This window comes from Erythrolamprus reginae, chromosome 5 (genome assembly GCF_031021105.1).
Source record: "Erythrolamprus reginae isolate rEryReg1 chromosome 5, rEryReg1.hap1, whole genome shotgun sequence".
In the NCBI taxonomy this organism is placed as follows: domain Eukaryota; kingdom Metazoa; phylum Chordata; class Lepidosauria; order Squamata; family Dipsadidae; genus Erythrolamprus; species Erythrolamprus reginae.
The window spans coordinates 101,677,830-101,700,415 of NC_091954.1; the positions used below are offsets into that span (position 1 = coordinate 101,677,830).

The window sequence follows — 22,586 nt, forward strand, 5'->3', positions numbered from 1 at the left end:
ACTTCCACTGCTTCGTTGGCTGGACATGGGGTGGAGATGTATAACTGGGTGAGAGACTTCAGTGAAATTACACAATTGAACAGTGCAGCAGGCGACTGCCCTGAAATTCTGTCTATGGAGTTTCTCAGTCATCCAGGTTATCCCAACAGTGCTTTTTCAAGAGACAACTGGATTTTCCTTGTCAGAACTGAAGAAGCTTCAGGAAACAAAGCAAGGAAAAAGCACCTTTGGGTTAAAGTGGCTACATCATAACTCTCTCCATTCTTTAATCTAATCAGTCTAAAGCTGTAAATGGTTAAATTCATGTTTGACACAAAAGAAATCTGTAAGAGGGTTTCCAAATCAGCAATAAATGCAACTTTGTGAGCCTTGAGATAATATTCATTTTATCTTTAAAATATATTTAATTTTAATGGAGCAGCGGTGCTGGACACTTGGACCAAAGATACAAGTACTGTACAGAGATTTCAGTGATTTTTTTGCTTCCATGCATGCACAGCAGCAAAAAATTACCGAAATCTCTCCCATGCCCGCAGAAGCAAAAACACGCTGGGGGCGTATGCGCACACAAGCTAACTGAAACTGTATGCACAGTGCAGTGATCGCTACTGTTGCAACGTCCTTTACCATACAGGTAGCAACAGGTAGTTTTTAAGAAGACACTGAACAGTCTCACTTGTCTGAAATGGAATAGGGTCCTCTGCATGAACAGGGGGTTGGACAAGAAGACCTCCAACTGTACTCTGATTGATTGCTGTTGTGTGTGTGTGTTTTACATTTTAAAAATCAATAATCAATCATAGTTATGTATGGTATGTTTGGGTGTATGTTTGGTTTTTATAATAAGGGTTTTTAGTTGTTTTATTAAATTGGATTGTTACATGTTGTTTTTTATCATTGTTGTTAGCCGCCCCGAGTCTGCAGAGAGGGGCGGCATACAAATCCAATAAATAAATAAATAAAATAAAAATATTAACTTTAAAAAATGATTGACTGCTGATTGTGCATGCAGCAGATTCTGTTATTTTCTGTCCTGGGAAGACAGGCTTTTGTTTCTATGTTTGGGAGCCTGAGACTTGATGTTCCATAAAATGCAAATGAGCCACTGAGGGCATCCAGCCTGCTTACTGGCGACAGTGATTGGATGGTGCCTTGTACTCCAGGACAAAACCAGCATTGTCTCAACACTAGTAATTGAATTGAGATTTTTTTGCAAATGTTTCAGGACACCCCAAGGCTCTCCAAGGAGAACAATCATCCGGGAACATTGGGTAGCAGATTGGCTGCCAAGGTTATGCTGCATCTTTCGTGAGTCTACAAGGCAAAACATGTTTCTAAATAATGACAGAAAATGAACTAGAGAAGCCATTGTTAAGTCAGCAGAATGTCATTCCGACCTGAAAGTAAGTCTGAAAGAAGGTCGCTGCATATTTTATAAGTGTGTACCTTCACCTTAAAGTTAATTGTAATAAATTGCTTTTTAGGGGGTCCTAATTCCTAATCAATGAAACTTTCATTTAAGAAGAAAAGTATGCATTGATTATTCATCAATAGTAGTAATACAGTAATGATTGTGTGTGTGTGTGTTTGTGCGCGTGCGTGCGTGAACGTACAAATGTGTGCATGCCTTTGAGTGAGCATTGACTCATGGCAACTACCACTCCCTGATATTTTCTTGGCAAGATTTTTGGAAGTGATTTGCCATTGTCTTACTTACTTACTTACTTACTTACTTACTTACTTACTTACTTACTTACTTACTTACTTACTTACTTACTTACTTATTTATTTATTAGATTTGTATGCCGCCCCTCTCCGCAGACTCGGGGCGGCTCACAACACAATAAAAACAGTTTGTAACAAATGTAATAATTTACAATATAAATATTTTAAAAACCCCATTATTAAACAAACATTCATACAAGCATACCATACATAAATTGTATAGGCACGGGGGAGATATCTCAGTTCCCCCATGCCTGACGACAAAGGTGGGTTTTAAGGAGTTTGCGAAAGGCGAGGAGGGTACTAGGGGCAGTTCTAATCTCCAGGGCTGAAAAAGAATGACTGGCCCAAGATCACCCTGCTGGCTTTATGCCTAAAGAGGGACCAGAACTCAGGATCTCCTTATTTTAGCCTGGTGCCTGAACCATCTTGAGATGTTTTCACCTTGAGGATTCTCATCCATTTGTACCTCCCGCATTTTTTTTTAAAAAAAAACCTATCTTTTTTTGCTTCAAAACCATTGAGCTTAATGTTGGAGGGTGGGGGGCAGCATTTAGAAAGAAATTCAGGATTTCCGCAAAAGTACCTTTTTGACCATCGGAAGCATAGCCTTCCTTGCCCACAACAGTTTAAGCCAGGAATTCGGTGTCCTCCAGATCTTTTCATAACCATACCTTCTCTGAAGACAAAAGAGAAGAAAAAGGATGCAATGAGTTAGAAAACCTTTAGCACCGTGATGGCAAACCTATAATAATAAATAATAATAATAATAATAATAATAATAATAATAATAATAATAATAAGTCTTGACATATTTGGGTTTCTTCCCATGTAAGTTTCAGAGATACCGGCGACATTGGTACTGCTGGGTGCAGTACCAAAAGATCTCAGCGGACATTTGAAAACCATTGGAATTGACAAAATCTCCATCTGTCAATTGCAAAAGGCGCTTTACTGGGATCGGCAAACATAATTCGCCGCTACATCACGCAGTCCTAGGTGCTTGGGAAGCGCCCGACTGGTGATGAAATACGAAATCCAGCATAGTGATCTTGTTTGTTGTGTTGTACTGACATAATAATAATAATAATAATAATAATAATAATAATAATAATAATAATAATTTATTAGATTTGTAGGCCGCCCCTCTCTGAAGACTCGGGGCGGCTCCCAACAACATAAACAGTGTACAAATCCAATTTTTAAAAATACAATTTAAAACCCTTATAATAAAATAATCACACAATCCAATCAAACCATACACCAACCTTGACAATTGGGGTGTGTGTTAATTTCCCCATGCAGAGATGAGTTTTTAATGACTTACAAAAGGTGAGGAGGGTGGGGGCAGTATGAATCTCTGGGGGGAGAAGGTATCAGAGGGCCGGGGCCACCACAGAGAAGGCTCTTCCTCTGGGTCCCACCAGACGACATTGTTTAGTCGACGGGACCCGGAGAAGGCCAACTCTGTGGGACCTAATCGGCTGCTGGGATTCGTGCGGCAGAAGGCGGTCTCGGAGGTATTCTGTTCCGATGCCATGTAGGGCTTTATGTAGAGCCCTCTCTGTGGGTGTGCGAGTTGTTACCCCAGTTTTGCTCAACTGTGCATGTGCACATACCTCCCAGCGGCCAGCTGATACATACATTGATTCATACATTGATACATTGTTTTCTGTCAAAAGCTGATTCGGAGCCGAGCCTGTAGTTTAGAGGTTAATATCCTGACTTGCACGCAGAATCCTACAGGTTCAAATCCCAGTAAGGGTATGTTTAGCTAATGAGAGCATAACAAGCTCGAAATAGATGTAATGAGAGCATAACAAGCTCGAAATAGATGTATACTAGGCTCCCTTCCTTTTCACTTAAAAATAGATGTATGCTAGGCTCCCTTCCTTTTCACTTATCACCAAAAATATGAATATATATATATTGCTCGCCCTAGCACAAAGCCAAAAGCACCAGCCTGAAGATGACGAGTGGGACCTCGTGGGACGAGTGGGGTCCAAATCCCCTTAAAAAGCCCAAAACAAGATGCCGACACATGCGCAGTTCCAGAAACCTGGCTTCCGCATATACACAGAAGAAAAAAAATAAAAATAATTTTTAAAAATATGGCGGCATCCACAGACTGGCACTGACAGAACTAGTTCTGTGACATCATCCTGGTGTCACCAGCGGGTTGCTACTGGTTTGGGCGAACCGGTCTGAACCAGGGAGAATGCACCCTGTGGGATACCCAGAATATCCCAAATTGTTTGGGGAGAGTCTACCTGGAGGAGAAGGATGTCAAAATACAGTGGTACCTCTACTTAAGAACGGCTCTACTTAAGAACACCTCTACTTAGGAACGTTTCTAGATAAGAACCGGGTGTTCAAGATTTTTTTTGCCTCTTCTTAAGAACCATTTTCTACTTAAGAACCCGAGCCTGGAAAAATTTCCCAGGATATTTGAGAGCGGCACGAAGGCCTGGCCAGTTTCCTGCCATTCCCCCTTTAATCCCAGCCATCTTGGGCTTTTCTGGGCTGCCAGAGGAGCCTTTTGGCGGCACTTAAGGAGGCTTTGGTAGCCCAGAGCAAACAAAGCATTTTCCTTTCTCTGGGTGCTTGGAGAGGGAATAAACCTATCCCAGCATCCAGAGAAAAGAAACGCTCCCTTCACTCTGGATAATGACTGTCCTCCTCCTCTTCTTCCTCCTCCTCCTCCCACCCAAATTCCGAGCTTTTATTTCTTTCCTAATGGGTTTGCACGCATTATTTACTTTTACATTGATTCCTATGGGAAAAATTGCTTCTACTTACAAACTTTTCTACTTAAGAACCTGGTCACGGAATGAATTAAGTTCTTAAGTAGAGGTACTACTGCAACCAGGACCTTAGCCCTGCTAAGTGGAGGCATTCAAGCAACCACAATTTATGCTTGGTTGACAGTGAATGCATCAGATCATGCTCTAACCCAGTTGTATTTCTCAGTGAACTTATTAAACCAGATGCTTGCTTATTTCTTTGTTTAGTAAACTAAAAGCAAAGCATGAGTCCTTTTACGTTTGTTTCTTGGATTACCAGCCAGAAGCAAATAACATAATAAATATGAAATAAGCCAGCAGGAACACCAGAGAACCACGTGGTGAAGCATGGTAGAGCCAGCTAGTACAATCAAGTCCATTCATAACTGACTATAAAGTTGTCTTTGTCTCAAATTTAGAGAACTGTAATGCTAGAGGCAGATGTTTAGGTCATCAAATCCAAACCCCTGTTCAGGATAGAAATCCAATGTTCCTGGACAGAAAATTGCCCTGTCTCTGCTTGAATATATCTAGCAAAGGAAAGCTGCCAACAATCTAAATAATGCTGAATTTTTACCATTAGGAATTCCATTAAAAAAAGAATATCCAGTTATAATCCTGTCTTTCACTCTCTGGAATTAGAAACCTAGATGTCTGATGGCATCTTCCCTACCAAACCTTCCCCTATGTCACTCACAAACATATTAAAAAGAATAGGGCCCAGAACAGACCCTTGTGGCACACCGCTTGTAACCTGTCTCTGCTCAGAATATTCACCATTAACAATAACTCTCTGATGTCTATGCTTCAGCCAGCTGGAAATCCACTGAACTATCCAGGGATTAAGTCCAATCTTCACTAATTTATCTATCAGCTCTTTATGTGGAACCGTATCAAAGGCTTTGCTGAAGTCCAGATAGGCAATATCCATGGCACCACCTTGATCCAACACCTTTGTGACATAGTCAAAGAAATCAATGAGATTAGTCTGACATGATTTGCCTTCAGTAAAGCCATGCTGATTTGGGTCCAATAAGTTATTGTTTTTTAGGTGCTGATTTATCCTCTTTTTGAGTAGAGTCTCCATCATTTTAACTACAACTGATGTCAAGCTAACTGGCCTGTAGTTACCAGCTTCTTCTCTACTGCCCTTCTTGTGGATAGGCACAACACTGGCCATTTTCCAATTCTCAGGAACATCTCCTGTTAACAGGGATTGGTTAAACAAATCAGTCAGGGGGGTAGCAATGACAGATCTGAGTTCTTTAAGAACTCTGGGGTGGATGCCATCTGGACCCATTGACTTATTTATCTTTAATCGTTCAAGTTCTTCTAAGACATCGGCTTCTAAGATCACTGGAGCTGAATTCACATGTTGTGGTGATTTCATCCACAGATTCATGCCTTTTTCTTAACCAGGTTATATAAATGGTTTAGCCTGGAGCATCGCCAAAGTGGCAATGCCACCTGTGACAGACATGTCATCATTTGGCCATTGCTTTACTCTTACTCGCTGTAGTTTGCACGGATTATAAGGGAGAAATCTTTCACAACAAGTTGTCACTTACTACCTCTAGTTGCTACAGAAATAGAAGCAAGAGGTAGCTGGAAAAATTCACAGCTTCTCCTCCTGCAAATCTCTTTCTGCACAAAATCTCCCTTGGGTTGAGCTCAACTTCTGGTGATTAGTTAGAGTCAGCAAAGTTCTGCCATCTTCGGTGCTACCGATGTGTCCTCTGAGGCTCCCACGGGCGTGGGCGCATACGGCAGGCATGCACGAGCCCATCAGCATGAGATTTGGTTTCTTCACATGCGCAGCAAGTGAAATCTTGCAGGAAGATTTGCCCAGTTCTTGCAACTGTTCTTCATATGTTTTAGCCTCTAGTCCCCTAATCATCTTTGTCACTCTTCTCTGTCCTCTTTCTAGAGTCTCAACATCCCTTTTGCATCGTGCTGACCAAAACTGAACGCAGTATTCCAACTGTAGCCTTATCAAATAAAGAAGTATCAATTGACTTCCTTTTAATTACTTCCATATATTCCCCAAGAGCCACAGTTGAATGCATTCCATCGCAATGTTATTTGGATTGTTTAAAAAAACTTTTATTACTTATATCTATCATGGGAAACACCAGTCTTAATAAATTATTCTTTCAGAGTCAAAAGAAGGAAAATTCTCAATAATGTGGCCTAACCAATTTATCTACAATTTATCTAAGGAACTGTCTCTATCTGATTATATGAAGTCTTCTCAGGTTTGGTAAAACAGGTATGCTGTGGGTCCTGTCTACAAAAGAAGATGAGCCCCCCTCTTTTTTTTTTTGCTGTGGCACCTACCCTATGGAATATTGTCTGCCCCTCAGGGGTGACAGTTGCCCCCCATCCTTGATCTCTTACTAGAGGTCCCTTAAAACATGGCTATGTCAGCAGGCCTGAGGATCTTGGTGCAATGGCGCGTGAATAATAATTAATAATAATAATAATAATAATAATAATAATAATAATAATAATTTATTAGATTTGTATGCTGCCCCTCTCCGGAGACTTGGGGCAGCTCCCAATGATAATAATAGCAATATGATAAAGTAACAAATCTAATATTTTTAAAAAAGCATCTAAAAAAACATCATTTAAAAACCATACCATACATAAAACTATATAAGCCTGGGGAAGATGTCTCAATTCCCCCATGCCTGGCAAGACAGGTGGGTCTTAAGCAATTTACAAAAGACAAGGAGGGTGGGGGTAGTTCTGATCTCTGGGGGGAGTTGATTCCAGAGAGCCAGGGCCACCACAGAGAAGGCTCTTCCCCTGGGGCCCGCCAGACGACATTGTTTAGTTGACGGAACCTGGAGAAGGCCAACTCTGTGGGACCTTATCGGCCGCTGGGATTCGTGTGGCAGAAGATGGTTCTGGAGGTATTCTGGTCTGATGCCATGAAATGACCACATTGTTTTTAACATCAATTCTATCCACTACCTTATTTCAGCAATAATATTGCTATCTGCTTTTTTAAAAAATGTAGTTATTTTATATTTGGATTTTATGATTATTTCTATTGCAAGCTGCCTATAATCACTTTGTTGTGAGATGGACAGCTGTATAAATGTGAGAAATTAAGTAAACAAAAAAAAATGGCACCATACCATACATACATAAGACATACAGCTACCTTCCAAAGTAGTTATATGTTCTATCTAAAATGTTCTGTAAACCAGAAGCTTAAAAAACTAAAACAAAATGTTTTCACTAAACATATCCATAAAGAGGCCAAGACTTACATGCCTTTAGGTCCCAGGTCATGGATGAATGACAGTTGACTGACACCAAAGAATTCCAACTGAAAAGTGAAATACAAAGGGAAAGGGAACATTTCCCATTAGTTTAATGCAAAAATAGTCTATGTATTGCTTTACTTTAAAGTTACCAGGATGCTAAATCAAAGTAAACCAAAACCAGATTGGGAATCTGTAATACCTGAAAGTAAAGTAATTGAAAAGAATTACTTTACTTTCAGTAAACATCAATGGATTGAACTCATATAAAAAATATAAAAATATATTTAATAAACTGCAGAAATCTAACATCGATATTATATGTCTCCAAGAAACCCACATAAACCAGGAAAATGAAAAAGTTCTAGAGGAAAATAAATTAGGACAACTATTTGTTTTATCAAGTTAAAAAAAGGGGGAATATGTAGGAGACAACTAGGCTGAGCATCAGGGCAGGATCAAACACACCATCGGTTTGGAACCTCTGCATCCCTATAAGAGTCCTAAATTCAGACCCCTTTGAAGTCTGTTGTGTCTTACCTGGGACCAATTCACCTTGATCTTTAGTGGTTTAAGTCTTGTATATGGTACATGTCTGTAATATGGTAAATGATTTAGCTTTACTAAATAAATGGTCAAAGCAATGGAAACTGCAGTTTAATGTTTCCAAATGTAAAATAATGCACTTGGGGAAAAGGAATCCTCAATCTGAGTATTGTATTGGCAGTTCTGTGTTAGCAAAAACTTCAGAAGAAAAGGATTTAGGGGTAGTGATTCCTGACAGTCTCAAAATGGGTGAACAGTGCAGTCAGGCGGTAGGGGAAGCAAGTAAGATGCTTGGCTGCATAGCTAGAGGTATAACAAGCAGGAAGAGGGAGATTATGATCCCACTATATAGAGTGCTGGTGAGACCACATTTGGAATACTGTGTTCAGTTCTGGAGACCTCACCTACAAAAAGATATTGACAAAATTGAATGGGTCCAAAGATGGGCTACACGAATGGTGGAAGGTCTTAAGTATAAAACGTATCAAGAAAGACTTAATGAACTCAATCTGTATAGTCTGGAGGACAGAAGGAAAAGAGGGGACATGATTGAAACATTTAAGTATGTTAAAGGGTTAAATAAGGTCCAGGAGGGAAGTGTTTTTAATAGGAAAGTGAACACAAGAACAAGAGGACACAATGTGAAGTTAGTTGGGGGAAAGGTCAAAAGCAACATGAGAAAATATTATTTTACTGAAAGAGTAGTAGATCCTTGGAACAAACTTCCAGCAGACGTTCCACAGTAACTGAATTTAAACATGCCTGGGATAAACATATATCCATCCTAAGATAAAATGCAGAAAATAGTATAAGGGCAGACTAGATGGACCATGAGGTCTTTTTCTGCCATCAGACTTCTATGTTTCTATGTTTCTATATAGGTAGCACCAGTAGTGGTGTGTAAATCCCATCGCTACCAGTTTGCACATGAGCAGAAGCATCCCTGGTTGGTGGGTGGAGCTTCTCGGTGCCGCCACTACCAATTTACTAAACCTGGCCAATCCAGGAGCAATCTATTGCTGGGCAGCATGTTATAAACCTGTAGTATTTTAGATTCTGCTACCTAACAGGATCTCATATGAAGATAGCAGCGAATTGAGTGAAATGGGGAGAATTCTACATTTAACTTTGCCAGAGTCTTCGGAGAGGGGCGGCACACAAATCTAATAAATTATTATTGTTATTATTATTATTATTATAAATTATCATTATTATTATTATTATTATTATTATTATTATTATTATTTATTGGATTTGTATGCCGCCCCTCTCCGTAGACTCGGGGCGGCTAACAACAGTGATAAAAAACAGCATGTAACAATCCAATATTAAAACAACTAAAAAAAACCCTTATTATAAAACCAAACATACATACATACAAACATACCATGCATAAATTGTAAAGGCCTAGGGGGAAAGAGTATCTCAGTTCCCCCATGCCTGACGGCAAAGGTGGGTTTTAAGAAGCTTACGAAAGGCGAGGAGGGTGGGGGCAATTCTAATCTCTGGGGGGGAGTTGGTTCCAGAGGGCTGGGGCCACCACAGAGAAGGCTCTTCCCCTGGGTCCCGCCAAAAGACATTGTTTAGTTGACGGGACCCGGAGAAGGCCCACTCTATGGGACCTAACTGGTTGCTGGGATTCGTGCAGCAGAAGGCGGTCCTGGAGATAATCTGGTCCGGTGCCGTGAAAGGCTTTATAGGTCCTAACCAACATAATAGGTTATAAATGCCTGGTTCTGTGCCATACTTCAGAGCAAAAGTTATTGAAAAGGTCCATGTCAGAAACTTTCTTCTAAGTTGAGCTTGCTGGCCTTAAGCTGAGTCAGTTTCATCTGGACTCCTTTTGTTTATTCTGTGACCTCTACACAAAACACAGGACCACCAACAAGCTAAATGCATTCAGTATGTTGTGTAAACCCAACCTTTGTAGGGGATTTATGGTCCAAATCATTATGTGGAAAACCAGAGAGCTCGGTTGAGAGAGCCACCAGTAGGCATATTATGGCAACATTGTCTCTGCATAATGGCAGATCCAGAAGCTTCTCCAATGTTTAGACCAGGGGTCCCCAAACTTTTTACATAGGGGGCCAGTTCACTGTCCCTCGGACTGTTGGAGGGCCGGACTATAAAAGAAACTATGAACAAATCCCTATGCACACTGCACATGCCTTGTTTTAAAGTAAAAAGCTTAGTCTTTAAAGACCCTGATTATTTCTCACAGAAAGGAAAACGAACAAGCAAATGACCAGTGTGTTTTAGTGGTTAAACTAAAGACAGTGAAAACCCAAGTTCACACTCAATAATTATACCTCATTAGAACACTGGATGACTACTATCTCTCAGCCCAAATTTCATCTACATCAAAACTGCAGAGAAGCATGCTGTGGCTTGAGCTCTTACTCAGATCAAGAGTAATGTAATATTAATAGAAGAGAATTTAGCTCAGTATTGAAGTGTGAAGTTTTTGGTGATCTCTGAAATGAGTTGTTTACTTGCAGATATTTTATTATCCAGCTACATAACAACACCATTTCATTGAGTATAAATATCTCCACGGTGATATAAAATTCCAGCTCCTTGGGTATTTATACTGCCTGTGGATGGTAGCACTATAACTCTGTATTGATATTCTTCGGAATGCTTGCAATTGTCAAATGTTGGATAACCTTTGTTATTGTTGTTGTTGAGGTCAACAGGAAGCACGAATCCCAGCGACCAGTTAGGTCCCACAGAGTGGGCCTTCTCCGGGTCCCGTCAAGTAAACAATGTTGGTTGGCGGGGCCCAGGGGAAGAGCCTACTCTGTGGCAGCCCCGATCCTCTGGAACCAACTCCCCACAGAGATTAGAATAGCCCCCACCCTCCTTGCCTTTCGTAAGCTCCTCAAAACCCACCTCTGCCCTCAGGCATGGGGGAATTAAGATAATCTTTCCCTAGGCGTTTACAATTTATGCATGGTATGTTTGTATGTATGACTGGTTTTATAACAAGGGTTTTTAACTGTTGTAATATTGGATTTTTACATTCTGTTTTTTGTCACTGTTGTTAGCCGCCCCGAGTCTATGGAGAGGGGCGGCATACAAATCCAATAACTAACTAACTAACTAACTAACTAACTAACTAACTAACTAACTAACTAACTAAACAAACAAACAAACAAACAAATCTGTTGGGAACAACACACTTACAGGTGTTTTTGCCATCTTCATAATTGTGCAAAATGCACAATTATTGCTGGAATCACAAACCCTATTTGAGCCAAACCCTGATTTATGTATTTTAATAAATGATGAGCTGATGAGCTAATTGCTTTGAGGTTACTGTGATGAATTTGAACCATCACAGTAATCCAAGCCAGGCTATATGGCTTTAGGGTTAAATCTGAAGAAAGGCACTATGGCTTCTCCAACAAACCGTACTCATATTTACACATTTGTGCTAACATGTTTTAGTTTTTATAATCATTTGTTGAATAAGGCAGTGGCTATAATCACTTATTGTACTGTTACACATGGTTTAGGGACAAAATTAAAAGGATTGGCTTTTTTATTATTATTATTTTATTATTATTATTTATTAGATTTGTATGCCGCCCCTCTCTGAGGACTCGGAGTGGCTCCCAACAAACAATACAGTCTACAAATCCAATGTTAAAAAGCAGAACAATTAAGAAACCCTTATTAAGAATAATCACACAACTCAACATACCATACATAAAGGGGCACAGCCATGGGAACCAATTTCCCCATGCCTGGCAACATAGGTGGGTTTTCAGTAGTTTACCGAAGGCAAGGAGGGTGGGGACAGTCCTAATCTCTGGGGGGAGTTGGTTGCAGAGGGCTGGGGCCGCCACAGAGAAGGCTCTTCCCCTGGGTCCTGCCAAACAACATTGTTTTGTCGACGGAACCCGGAGAAGGCCTACTCTGTGGGACCTAATCAGTCGCTGGTACTTAGAAGGTGAGGGCTGGGCAGCACAAACAAACAGATAGCTAATGACTTAAAAGCCAGTCTTCAACACACTCCAATCAATATTTGAAAAACCACTGATTTATTTGGTGCAAATGTACTCATTCAGTCAAAGTGTAATCTCTGCCCATCATTAAAAAAAGAGAATTAAATCACTGCCTGAATTTGGTGAATGTGAGCATACAGCATATTTGCAGAGTAATCATTAACAGAAAAAGAACTGCGGAAAAGTACTGCAAGATGTCTTAAGCTTAAAAACTGCAGAATCCCATAAAGGACAGCAAAGTAACAACATCTCTGCTACATCTGTAATTTTATTTGTTTGTTTGTTTTGTCAAGTACATATTGATGGTATACAAAGATATAACAATGTTTATGCACATGATATTAGTAAAAGATAAATATTAGGACAGGGGACGGAAGGCACTCTGATGCAAGTATGCACGCCCCTTATTTATATGGGGTTATAAATTATGAAATTATAGATTTTCTAGGCTATTCAAAGGAACATTTGAGATTTCATCCAGGTTTTCCAATGAACCTAGTTATGAAGTAAGGCCTCTGAAGATTTCAGTGTCAACATACATTGTTCTACCAAGAAAAATATCTAGAGAAAATCCCTCTAAGAGAAAGGGAGAATTGAATGTGAATTGGCAACAGTTGTTTGGTGGAGACAAATCCCAAAGGATCTTTTGTGTTATCCTTGAAACACAAAATTCGGGTTCTTTTAAGCCAAAAACAAAGGTAATTATGATCATGACAACATTCTATCTTAACATTATACTGATGATCAGGGTAACACAGATATGTGAAATGCTTGAGCTAAAGATCAAATTTTACCTTTGTGCTTTGACTTTAATTCTCTGCTAATGGAGTTAATTGCCTTTGGAGGAAAGGGCACTAATTCCAGGCCTTAATATCTGTCCCCCCCACCCCACATGTAAATAACAGAAAAACTGGGTCAATATTTTTAATCACACAGACTCACTTGTGCTATATAGGAGTCCCAAATGAAGTACTGTACTGCATGCAAGACACAAGTTGTTCATCTCTTTCATTATAATGTTCATATACCCCTTTAGTTGCAGTGCAATTAAAAAAAAATACAGCAATTACAATATTGCCACCTGCGGTAAACAGTTCACAACTACCAAATCAATAAACAGTTATTGGCTTCAAATAAGAATTAGTGACCTTGCTATATAGTGAACAAATAGATGCATAATTAAGCTGATCATCATTGATGAAAAAAGCTGCTTTACAAACACATTCCATAACCATTGACCATTCATCATCACTGAGAACTTTGACATAAACAATGACTATAATCAAAGCATCCAGGAGAACGATGTAAAAAGGTAAGTAGAATAGGATTCAGGATGAATCCTGGCTTGTAATCCAACATCCAATATTGCAACAGAAGGCAGAAAAGCCACAAATCTATCAAGCACACAGCCAATAATATTGGAAGACCATAATATATCTGGTAATCAAACATACTCCCTAATACAAGAAGTAGCTTTATTCTTCAGGATCAAGAAAATATTATTATTATTATTATTATTATTATTATTATTATTATTAGTTATTAGATTTGTATGCCGCCCCTCTCCGAAGACTCGGGGCGGCTAACAACAATGAAAAGACAATGAAAACAAATCTAATATTAAAAATAATCTAAAAAACCCCAATTTAAAGAACCACTCATACATACAAGCATACCATATATAAATTCTATAAGCCTAGGGGGAAGTGAAATTTCAATTCCCCCATGCCTGACGACAGAGGTGGGTTTTAAAGAGCTTGCGAAAGGCAAAGAGGATGGGGGCAACTCTGATATCTGGGGGGAGCTGGTTCCATAGGGTCGGGGCCGCCACAGAGAAGGCTCTTCTCCTGGGTCCCACCAAACGACATTGCTTAGTCGATGGGACCCGGAGAAGGCCAACTCTGTGGGACCTAACCGGTCGCTGTATACTGCAATACATGTGCAGGCACACCTATATATTCCTTTCTATGCATATATACTGTCCTTCTCAGTTAAAAACTTTGCCCTGGAAATAATTCTTCAATGGACATGAATTATTCCATGCTACCAGAAATTACTTGTTGAAGACTCAGTAAAATTCCACAAAGGAAGTGGACATCTGCTTTGGAAGAACACTGTAAGAGGTGAAAACATGTCAGGAGCAAAATTTTATATAGCAGCACTATGTGCTTACATTCTTTTCAGTGACTCAACATTTCCAAGTGCCAAGTTGGCATGATATTGCATTTATGAACAGACGGCAATTATGTTATTACACATGTACACCAGTTCAAGCCTAGACAAACAGGTGAGAAGTTATAATCACTTTTTTTCAAAATCCTAAAGTTCAAGTGTTGCTGACTGCATTGTTCTCTGCGGATTCATCCAAGAGATACTTCACTGTTTCGAGCCAAAATATCTTTCAGGCAATGTTAGTTCCATAAAATAGGCAGAGAAACCGAAAGGCGGAATTGTGGCTGAGGTATAACACTCCGCAGTCTGCACTAGTTGCCGATCAATTTCCGGTCACAATTCAAAGTGTTGGTTATGACCTATAAAGCCCTTCATGGCATCGGACCAGACTGCCTTCTGCCGCACGAATCCCAGCGATCGGTTAGGTCCCACAGAGTTGGCCTTCTCCGGGTCCCGTCGACTAAGCAATGTCGTTTGGCGCGACCCAGGAGAAGAGCCTTCTCTGTGGCGGCCCCGACCCTCTGGAACCAGCTCCCCCCAGATATCAGAGTTGCCCCCACCCCCCTTGCTTTTCGCAAGCTCCTTAAAAAACCCCTCTGCCATCAGGCATGGGGGAATTTAAATTTCCCTTCCTCCTAGGCTTATAGAATTTATACATGGTATGCTTGTATGTATGAGTGGTTCTTTAAATTGGGGTTTTTAATATTAGATTTGTTTACATTGTCTTTTTATATTGTTTTTAATATTAGATTTGTTTACATTGTCTTTTTATATTGTTGTTAGCTGCCCCGAGTCTTCGGAGAGGGGCGGCATGCAAATCTAATAAATAAATAAATAAATCAGCATATTAACCTTTTATTAATTCAGATCCCCCGATTTGCATGTGATTAGTGAAGTAAAGACAGCAACAGAACTTAGACTTATACACTGCTCAAAAAAATAAAGGGAGCACTCAAAGAACACATCCTAGATCTGAATGAATGAAATATTCTCATTGAATACTTTGTTCTGTACAAAGTTGAATGTGCTGACCATAGTTCCCTCTAAGCTGAGCAGTGAGCTCACTTAAAAATCATCATCAACTCAGAGTTTTCCAAACCTGCCCAGAAGCTGAGAGGGAAAGAGTGAGAGGGAAGGAGAGAGAGAGGAAGAGAGGAAGAGAGAGAAACAGATAGAAAAAAGAGAGGAAGGAAAAGAGAAAGAAAAAGTATGGGAGTACGGAAGAGAGAAAGAAAATCAAAATCTAGTTTGAAACTAGCTCAACCATTTAAGTGGCATTTTGATATTGATAGAGTTGCCCTATTATGAGCTCACTGTTATAGACACACAGTACAGTATTTTATTTTGATATTCTCTGAGGCAAATCAGGGTGGGGTTTTTGTTTGTTTATTTGTTTGTTTATTTATTATTTCTGTGCCGCCCAGTCCCAAAGGGACTGCCGCTCAGACACTATACTTTTCCGCCCACCCCCCAAAAAAATTAGAGGGAACACTGGTGCTGACAACATGTGAAACTGATTGTCAATCAGTATTGCTTTCTAAGTGGACAGTTTGATTTCAGAGAAGTTTGATTTACTTGGAGTTATGTTGTTTAACTGTTCCCTTTATTTTTTTGAGCATAGTGCTTTACAGCTCTCTCTAAGCAGCTTGCAGAGTCAGCATATGGAAGATGAGTCAGTTTTGAGACAGTTAGGATTGAACTGCTAGCAGTTGGCAGAATTAGTCTGCAACACTGCATTTTTTTAAAAAAATAATTTTTATTCAATTTTTTTTAAAAAAATACAAAAACAAAGAAGACAATAACAAAGCACACAAACATCTTTACGTTTTTTTTTTCAATTTTTTTATTATTTTTCATAAAACAGACATACAGACGTACAAACATTAAACATAAAATGGGGATGTATTTCCCCGCTTCTTTTGAAAGTATACATTCAAATAGAGAAAAGAATACATAATCAAACATTTGTTAAATGTTAAAAAGTCTAGTAAAAAATTTTCAAATCTTAAATGCAATATTAGTACAGTATAAGTAAAAATGCTTAATATGTTATTTATGTGTAATATATTCATCTAATCAAACATTCAAACTAATCTCAATTACTAAACATACATAAAACAAAATTTTTAATATATCGCTTGTGAATAAACTACTATGTCAAAATCATCAACAAATACATCTAATATTGTTATTACCTAAATAAAAACAGATCTATCTCTTATTTTTTCTTATCTAACCATTTATATATGTTGTTCCATGTTTCATAAAATTTTGTATCTTCTTGATCGTTTAATCGTCTTGTCATCATATCCATTTCGGCGCAATCTAATATTTTAGCTATAACTTCTTCTTTCTTGGGGATTTCCTCCCCCTTCCAGTTTTGCGCGTATATTATTCTAGCCGCAGTTAATATGTGTATGATTAAGTAAAGAGTTTCCTTCTTATAAGTCTGATTAGTAATTCCTAATAAGTAAAATTCCGGGGTGTTATCTATGTCATATTTTAATATTTCTTTTAATATCTTCTCAATCATCTTCCAATAAGTTTTAGCTTTGCTACATGTCCACCATTGATGGTAATAAGTTCCTATATCTTTCTTGCATTTCCAACACAGTGGGGATGTTTTAGGAAACATTTTAGCTATCCTGTTTGGTGGAAGGTGCCATCTATAAAACATTTTAATTTGGTTTTCTTTTAATGAAACTGACTTGGTCATTTTCCAATTATTAATCCAGACTTTTTCCCAAGTATCTATATCTATTTCCTTACCTATATTTCTGCACCATCTTATCATGGTATCTTTTAGAGTCAACTCTATATTTTTGTGAGCGATAAGAAATTTATATATTTTCCCTATCATTTTTACTGAATTATTAATAATTAAATGACTTAGCAAATTCTTACTTTTATTAAAAGTATAAAGAGTTATATCCTTCTGGTATCTGGATCGAATCTGGGCATAATGCCACCAATCTATTATTATCCCTTCTTCTTGTAGTTTATTCCTAGGCTTTAGCTTCATCTGATCATTTAATAATTCTTTATATCTATAAAATATTTTCGTGTCTTTTATAGATTTTGGATGTGTTATTGCTTCTAGGGGGGCTATCCATTCTGGAACATTTAAGAAGTGATTTTTCTTTATGTCCTTCCAAACCTCTAGTAAATACTTCCTTAATGTGTGTCTTTTAAAATATGAGTGATTTTTTTCCTTGTCATACCATATAAATGCATGCCAACCCAGCATAAGATCATGTCCTTCTAAATTTAATATTCTTTTATTCTCTAAGGTTATCCAATCTTTAATCCATGTTAAGGCGGCGGCCTGATGATATAATTTCCAGTTTGGAAGACCAAATCCTCCTCTTTCTTTAATGTCTTCCAAACAGTTTATTTTTATCCTTGCTTTTTTCCCTTGCCATATAAATTTTTTAACTAAGTTTGTCAAAGTTTTAAAGAAAGTTCCCCCTGGGTTTATTGGAATTACCTGAAAGAGAAATAAAACCTTAGGCAGAATATTCATCTTGATTGTGGCAATTCTTCCTAAAAATGATATTTTCAGGTTATTCCATGTTTCTAAATCTTTTTTAATTTCTGATAATAATTTTATGTAATTATCATTTTTTAAAGTTATTGTTTTTGCTGTTAAATTTATTCCTAAATATTTTACTTTCTTTACGGTTTTTATTCCAGAAATATTTTCTAATTTAGTTTCTTGTATTTTATTCATATTTTTGGTTAAGAAAGAAGTTTTGCTTTTATTTATCTTTAAACCTGCTACCTTTCCGTATTGTTCAATAGTTTGCAATAAAGAAGGGACAGTTGTTATCGGTTCTTCAATTATAAACGTTAAGTCATCTGCAAAAGCTTGGAGTTTGTAAGTTTCGTCTCCTATAGTTAAGCCTTTTATTTCGGAATCCGCTCTTATTTTAATTAATAAAGTTTCAAGTGTCATAATAAATAACAATGGTGATATAGGACATCCTTGACGAACTCCCTTGTTTATATCAAGTGCTTGTAATTGGTTATTATTTAATATTATTTTAGTCGTTTGTTTTGAGTATATAGTATCTATTAAATTAACAAATTTTGAACCAAATCTCATTTTGTTTAATTGCATTTTTATAAATGTCCAGTTAACGTTGTCAAAGGCCTTTTGAGCATCTAAGAACATTAAGGATGCTGTCTTATCTGGGTGTTGTTCATAGTATTCTAATGTATTTATTACTGTTCTAAGGTTATTTTTAATTTGTCGCCCTGGTAGAAATCCATTTTGGTCTTGATGTATTATTCCATTTATAATTCTTTTAAGTCTATCTGCATAAATGGCAATAAATATTTTATAATCTACATTTAATAAAGATATGGGTCTGTAATTTTTGATTTTTAGTGGGTCAGTGCCGGATTTGTGTATTAAAGTTGTCAGCGATTCTGACCAAGATTTCGGAATTTTACCCTCAAGTCTACATAAATTAAAAATTTCTAACATATAGTTTCTTACTATTTCATTGTCTATCTTATACCATTCTGCCGGTATAGCATCCGGACCAGTGGCCTTATTGTTTTTCTGTTTTTTAATTATAGTTAGGAGTTCTTCCATTGTTATTGGACCATCCAACATAGTCTGTTGATCTTCTGTTATTTGTGGTAATTTTGAAGCCTGTAAGTAATTAAAAACCTCATCTTCACTAACATTGTCTTTGGCATAAAGATCTTTATAAAAATTATAAACAATGTCCGCCTTTCCTTCTGTATCATATTTTATTGTACCATCTTTGTCTTCTAATTTTTTTATCAATTTGGATTGACTCTGCTTTCTAAGTTTATATGCTAACCATCTGCCTGGTTTATTTGCATGTTCAAAATAATGTTGTTTTGCTCTTTTAATTTTTTCAGTTATTTGATTTTGTTCTATAATTCTAATTTTATGTTTAATTACATTTATTTCTGTTTTAAAGTCTCTGTTCTTGGTGTGTTGCTGCGATGCAAATTCCAATTGTTTTAATTCATTTATTAGTTGTACGTACAAATTCCAATTGTTTTAATTCATTTATTAGTTGTACGTACTTTAATTTATTTTCCTTATTGTATTTTGCTGTGTAAGACCACTATTGGGTTGTGGTCAGCCCATGTATTAACATCTATCTCTACTTCCCTTATTTCTTCTGCAACCATTTTTGATGTCCATACCATGTCTATTCTTGTCCAGATTTTGTGGGGATTAGAATAAAACGTAAATTGTCTTTCATGGGGGTGTCTTTCCCTCCATATATCATTTAGCAATAATTCTGTTTTCATTTTTTGGAAAGTACTAGGTAGTAGATTTCTTTTTGTTTTTTTCCTTTTATTATGGCTCCCTCCCCCTGAATGGTCTAATTGCCTATTCACAATAGCATTAAAATCACCTATTATTAATACATTCTCAATAGCTAAGTCTATTATTATTTGATGTAAATTTTTATAAAATGTCATTTGGTCTTCATTGGGAGCATAAATAGAAACAACCACTATAGGTCTAGGTTCAATATCAACTTGTACAATCAATATTCTACCATCATTATCCTTATATATCTGTTTGGAATTTATAGAATTCTCTACATACATCACCACACCTCTTTTTTTTTGATCTGCTAATGCAGCATACATTTTTCCAATTTTGGGATTCAACAATAATTTTTGGTTATCTTTTTTGATATGTACTTCTTGTAATATTGCAATTTGAGCATTTTGATTTCTGATTTTAGAGAAGATTTGTTTCCTTTTCCTTGGTTCATTAAGTCCGTTAACGTTTACCGAAAAGATCTTTAGATCTTTAGTTGTTGTCATTTAGTGGGTTTTTTGGTTTCTCGCTGAGGCTGAACTCTTCTTATAGCACCTTGGTCCTGCTCTATTGCTTGAGCTGTGGCCCCCAATAGTTCTTCTTGTTGGATTGCTAGTATCTCCCCTGATTGCTGTTGTGCTGGTTGTTGTTGAGCCTCTTGTTGTTTATCTGAAAAGTCCATGTGGCTGATGCCACTATTTTCAAAGAAATACCTAGCTTGTTCTACATTTTCCAGCTTGTATCTTGTAGAACGCCATGTCAGAGAAAGACCTTGTGGGATTAACCAACGATAGGTTATATTTTCTTTGATCAAAATTCTGGTAAGAAACTGGTAATCTCTTCTGCTCTCTCTGACACTTCTTGGAACTTGTTTTAATATTTTTATTTCCACTCCTTGATGTTGGAGTTTGGAGTTTCTTGCCCAATGGAGTATGTCATCTCGCAAAGTTTTCCTGGTGAATTTGATATGAATCTCTCTTGGAAGATTGTGGCGACGGATGTAACTATTCGAAGTCCTGTAAACTTCATCGATTTCTTTCACTAGCGCAGCAGGATCCTCCTGGAGTATTCCTCCAATCGTTTCCGCCATAGTCATTTTTAAATCTTCATCTTTTTCCTCTTTCATGTTCTGAAATCGTAGTCCATACGAAGCACGTTGCATCTCCAGCTGAATAATTGATTCATCATGTCTTCTGTGTCTTGCATCAGCTCTCCCTTCAAGATAATCAATTCTTTTTGCGTTTTTGTCGGATTTCTCTTCAACCTTTTTCACTCGATCATCACTTTCTTGTAGTGTTTGTTGGATCACCTTTATCTGGTCTTTCACCTCGCCCATATCAGCTTTCAGTTGGGCCATCTCCTTTTTAAATTCTGCCAAGTCTGCTTTTATAGTTTCCCTTTGTTGTGTTGCATCCTCTTTTATAGCCTCTCTTTGTTGGGTGGCATTCTCTAGAGATTTAAAGATAGAGTCCTGCATATTGTTTAAAGTTTCTTGTAATGTTGCAAAGTTGGGCTGCGTTGTTTTGTCTTTTTCTTTATCCTTGGAAGACATAGCTGAGGCCTGGTGCGTCGGGGAAGGACGTGGGGACACTTGTGGAGAAGAGATTGTTGCAGTAGGTTGTTTTTTGACTGTTTTAACAACGGTTGAAGAAGTTGACATTATCAATTTTGAATCCGCTGTTTAAAATTTGAATTAATTTAAATCAATCTAAATTTATATATAGTGAAAAGGAGAAAATTTCTATAAATTCCAAATCTATTCAATCTGTTTTATTAGCGGTTACGCTTAAATTATAACTATTCAATTATCAAGAAAATTCAAAATTCAAAATCCAATATATATTGTTATTAATTATTTTAAAAATTTAAAAATTTAAAGATATAATAACTCAGGAAACAAATATAAAACTTTTAGGAATAGAAAACCATTAAAAGTTAAAAATAAATGATCTAATAAAAAGACAAAATAAATGACAGCAAAGAAAGAGTAATAACTATTTTAAAAAGGGAAACTTTGAAAAAGTACAAAGAAAGAAAAGGAAGAGAAAAAAGAACATCTTTACGTTTTACATTTCTGTAGCATCAGCATGAAAATTGCTATGCGTATATATCCATCTATCATATTATTAATCTATCACATTATTAGTTTCCATTAACGTTAATATTTACAGTTACTACTAATTATTATTATTTAATTCCTAGCTAATCATAATTTTTTCCCCACACAGTAAAAAATTATCTCTCTTGACGATTCCGTAATTCTAAAGTGAGTCTTGTCATTTCTGCGCCATCCATCATTTTGTTAATTATCATATTCTCTGTCCGGGGATTTTTTCATCCTTCCAGATCTGTGCGAAGGATAATCTGGTAGCAGTTAAAATGTGTATAATAAGATATTGGTTTGCTTTAGTGTATTACCCTCTAACAATCCCTAATAGGTATGTCTCTCGTCTTAATTCTATTTCACAGTCAGTCATTTATTTTATCCAGCTCCTAATCATGTTTCAGTATTTTCTTGCCACTGGGCAGGACTACCATAAATGATAATATCTACCATGGGATATTTTACACTTCCAACATGTTAGGTCTATATTAGGATAAATGTTGTTTTGGTGTATGATTGATTGTGTGCTTGTTTTTTATATATATTGGGGTTGCTTTTATGAATTTTTTAACCTAAAACTGTAATTTAGATTGGTAAATATTAGATTTGTCACTATGTACTGTTTTTGCCATTGTTGTGAGCCGCCCCGAG

General features: G+C 37.3%; 1 protein-coding gene across 3 annotated transcripts in view; it reads right to left on the reverse strand.

The window, feature by feature from the left end:
* PLD1 (phospholipase D1) overlaps positions 1-22,586 on the reverse strand; it is a 195,441-nt gene that overhangs the window by 74,476 nt on the left and 98,379 nt on the right. For 2 of the 3 annotated variants that reach the window (XM_070753638.1, XM_070753637.1), the window contains exons 7-8: positions 7,790-7,848; positions 2,312-2,404 (exon numbers count right to left, since the gene is read on the reverse strand). In XM_070753638.1, coding sequence (XP_070609739.1) covers positions 2,312-2,404; positions 7,790-7,848 — 152 coding nt within the window. The remainder of the gene's footprint in view (positions 1-2,311; positions 2,405-7,789; positions 7,849-22,586) is intronic. The other variant, XM_070753639.1, reaches the window with a different exon arrangement.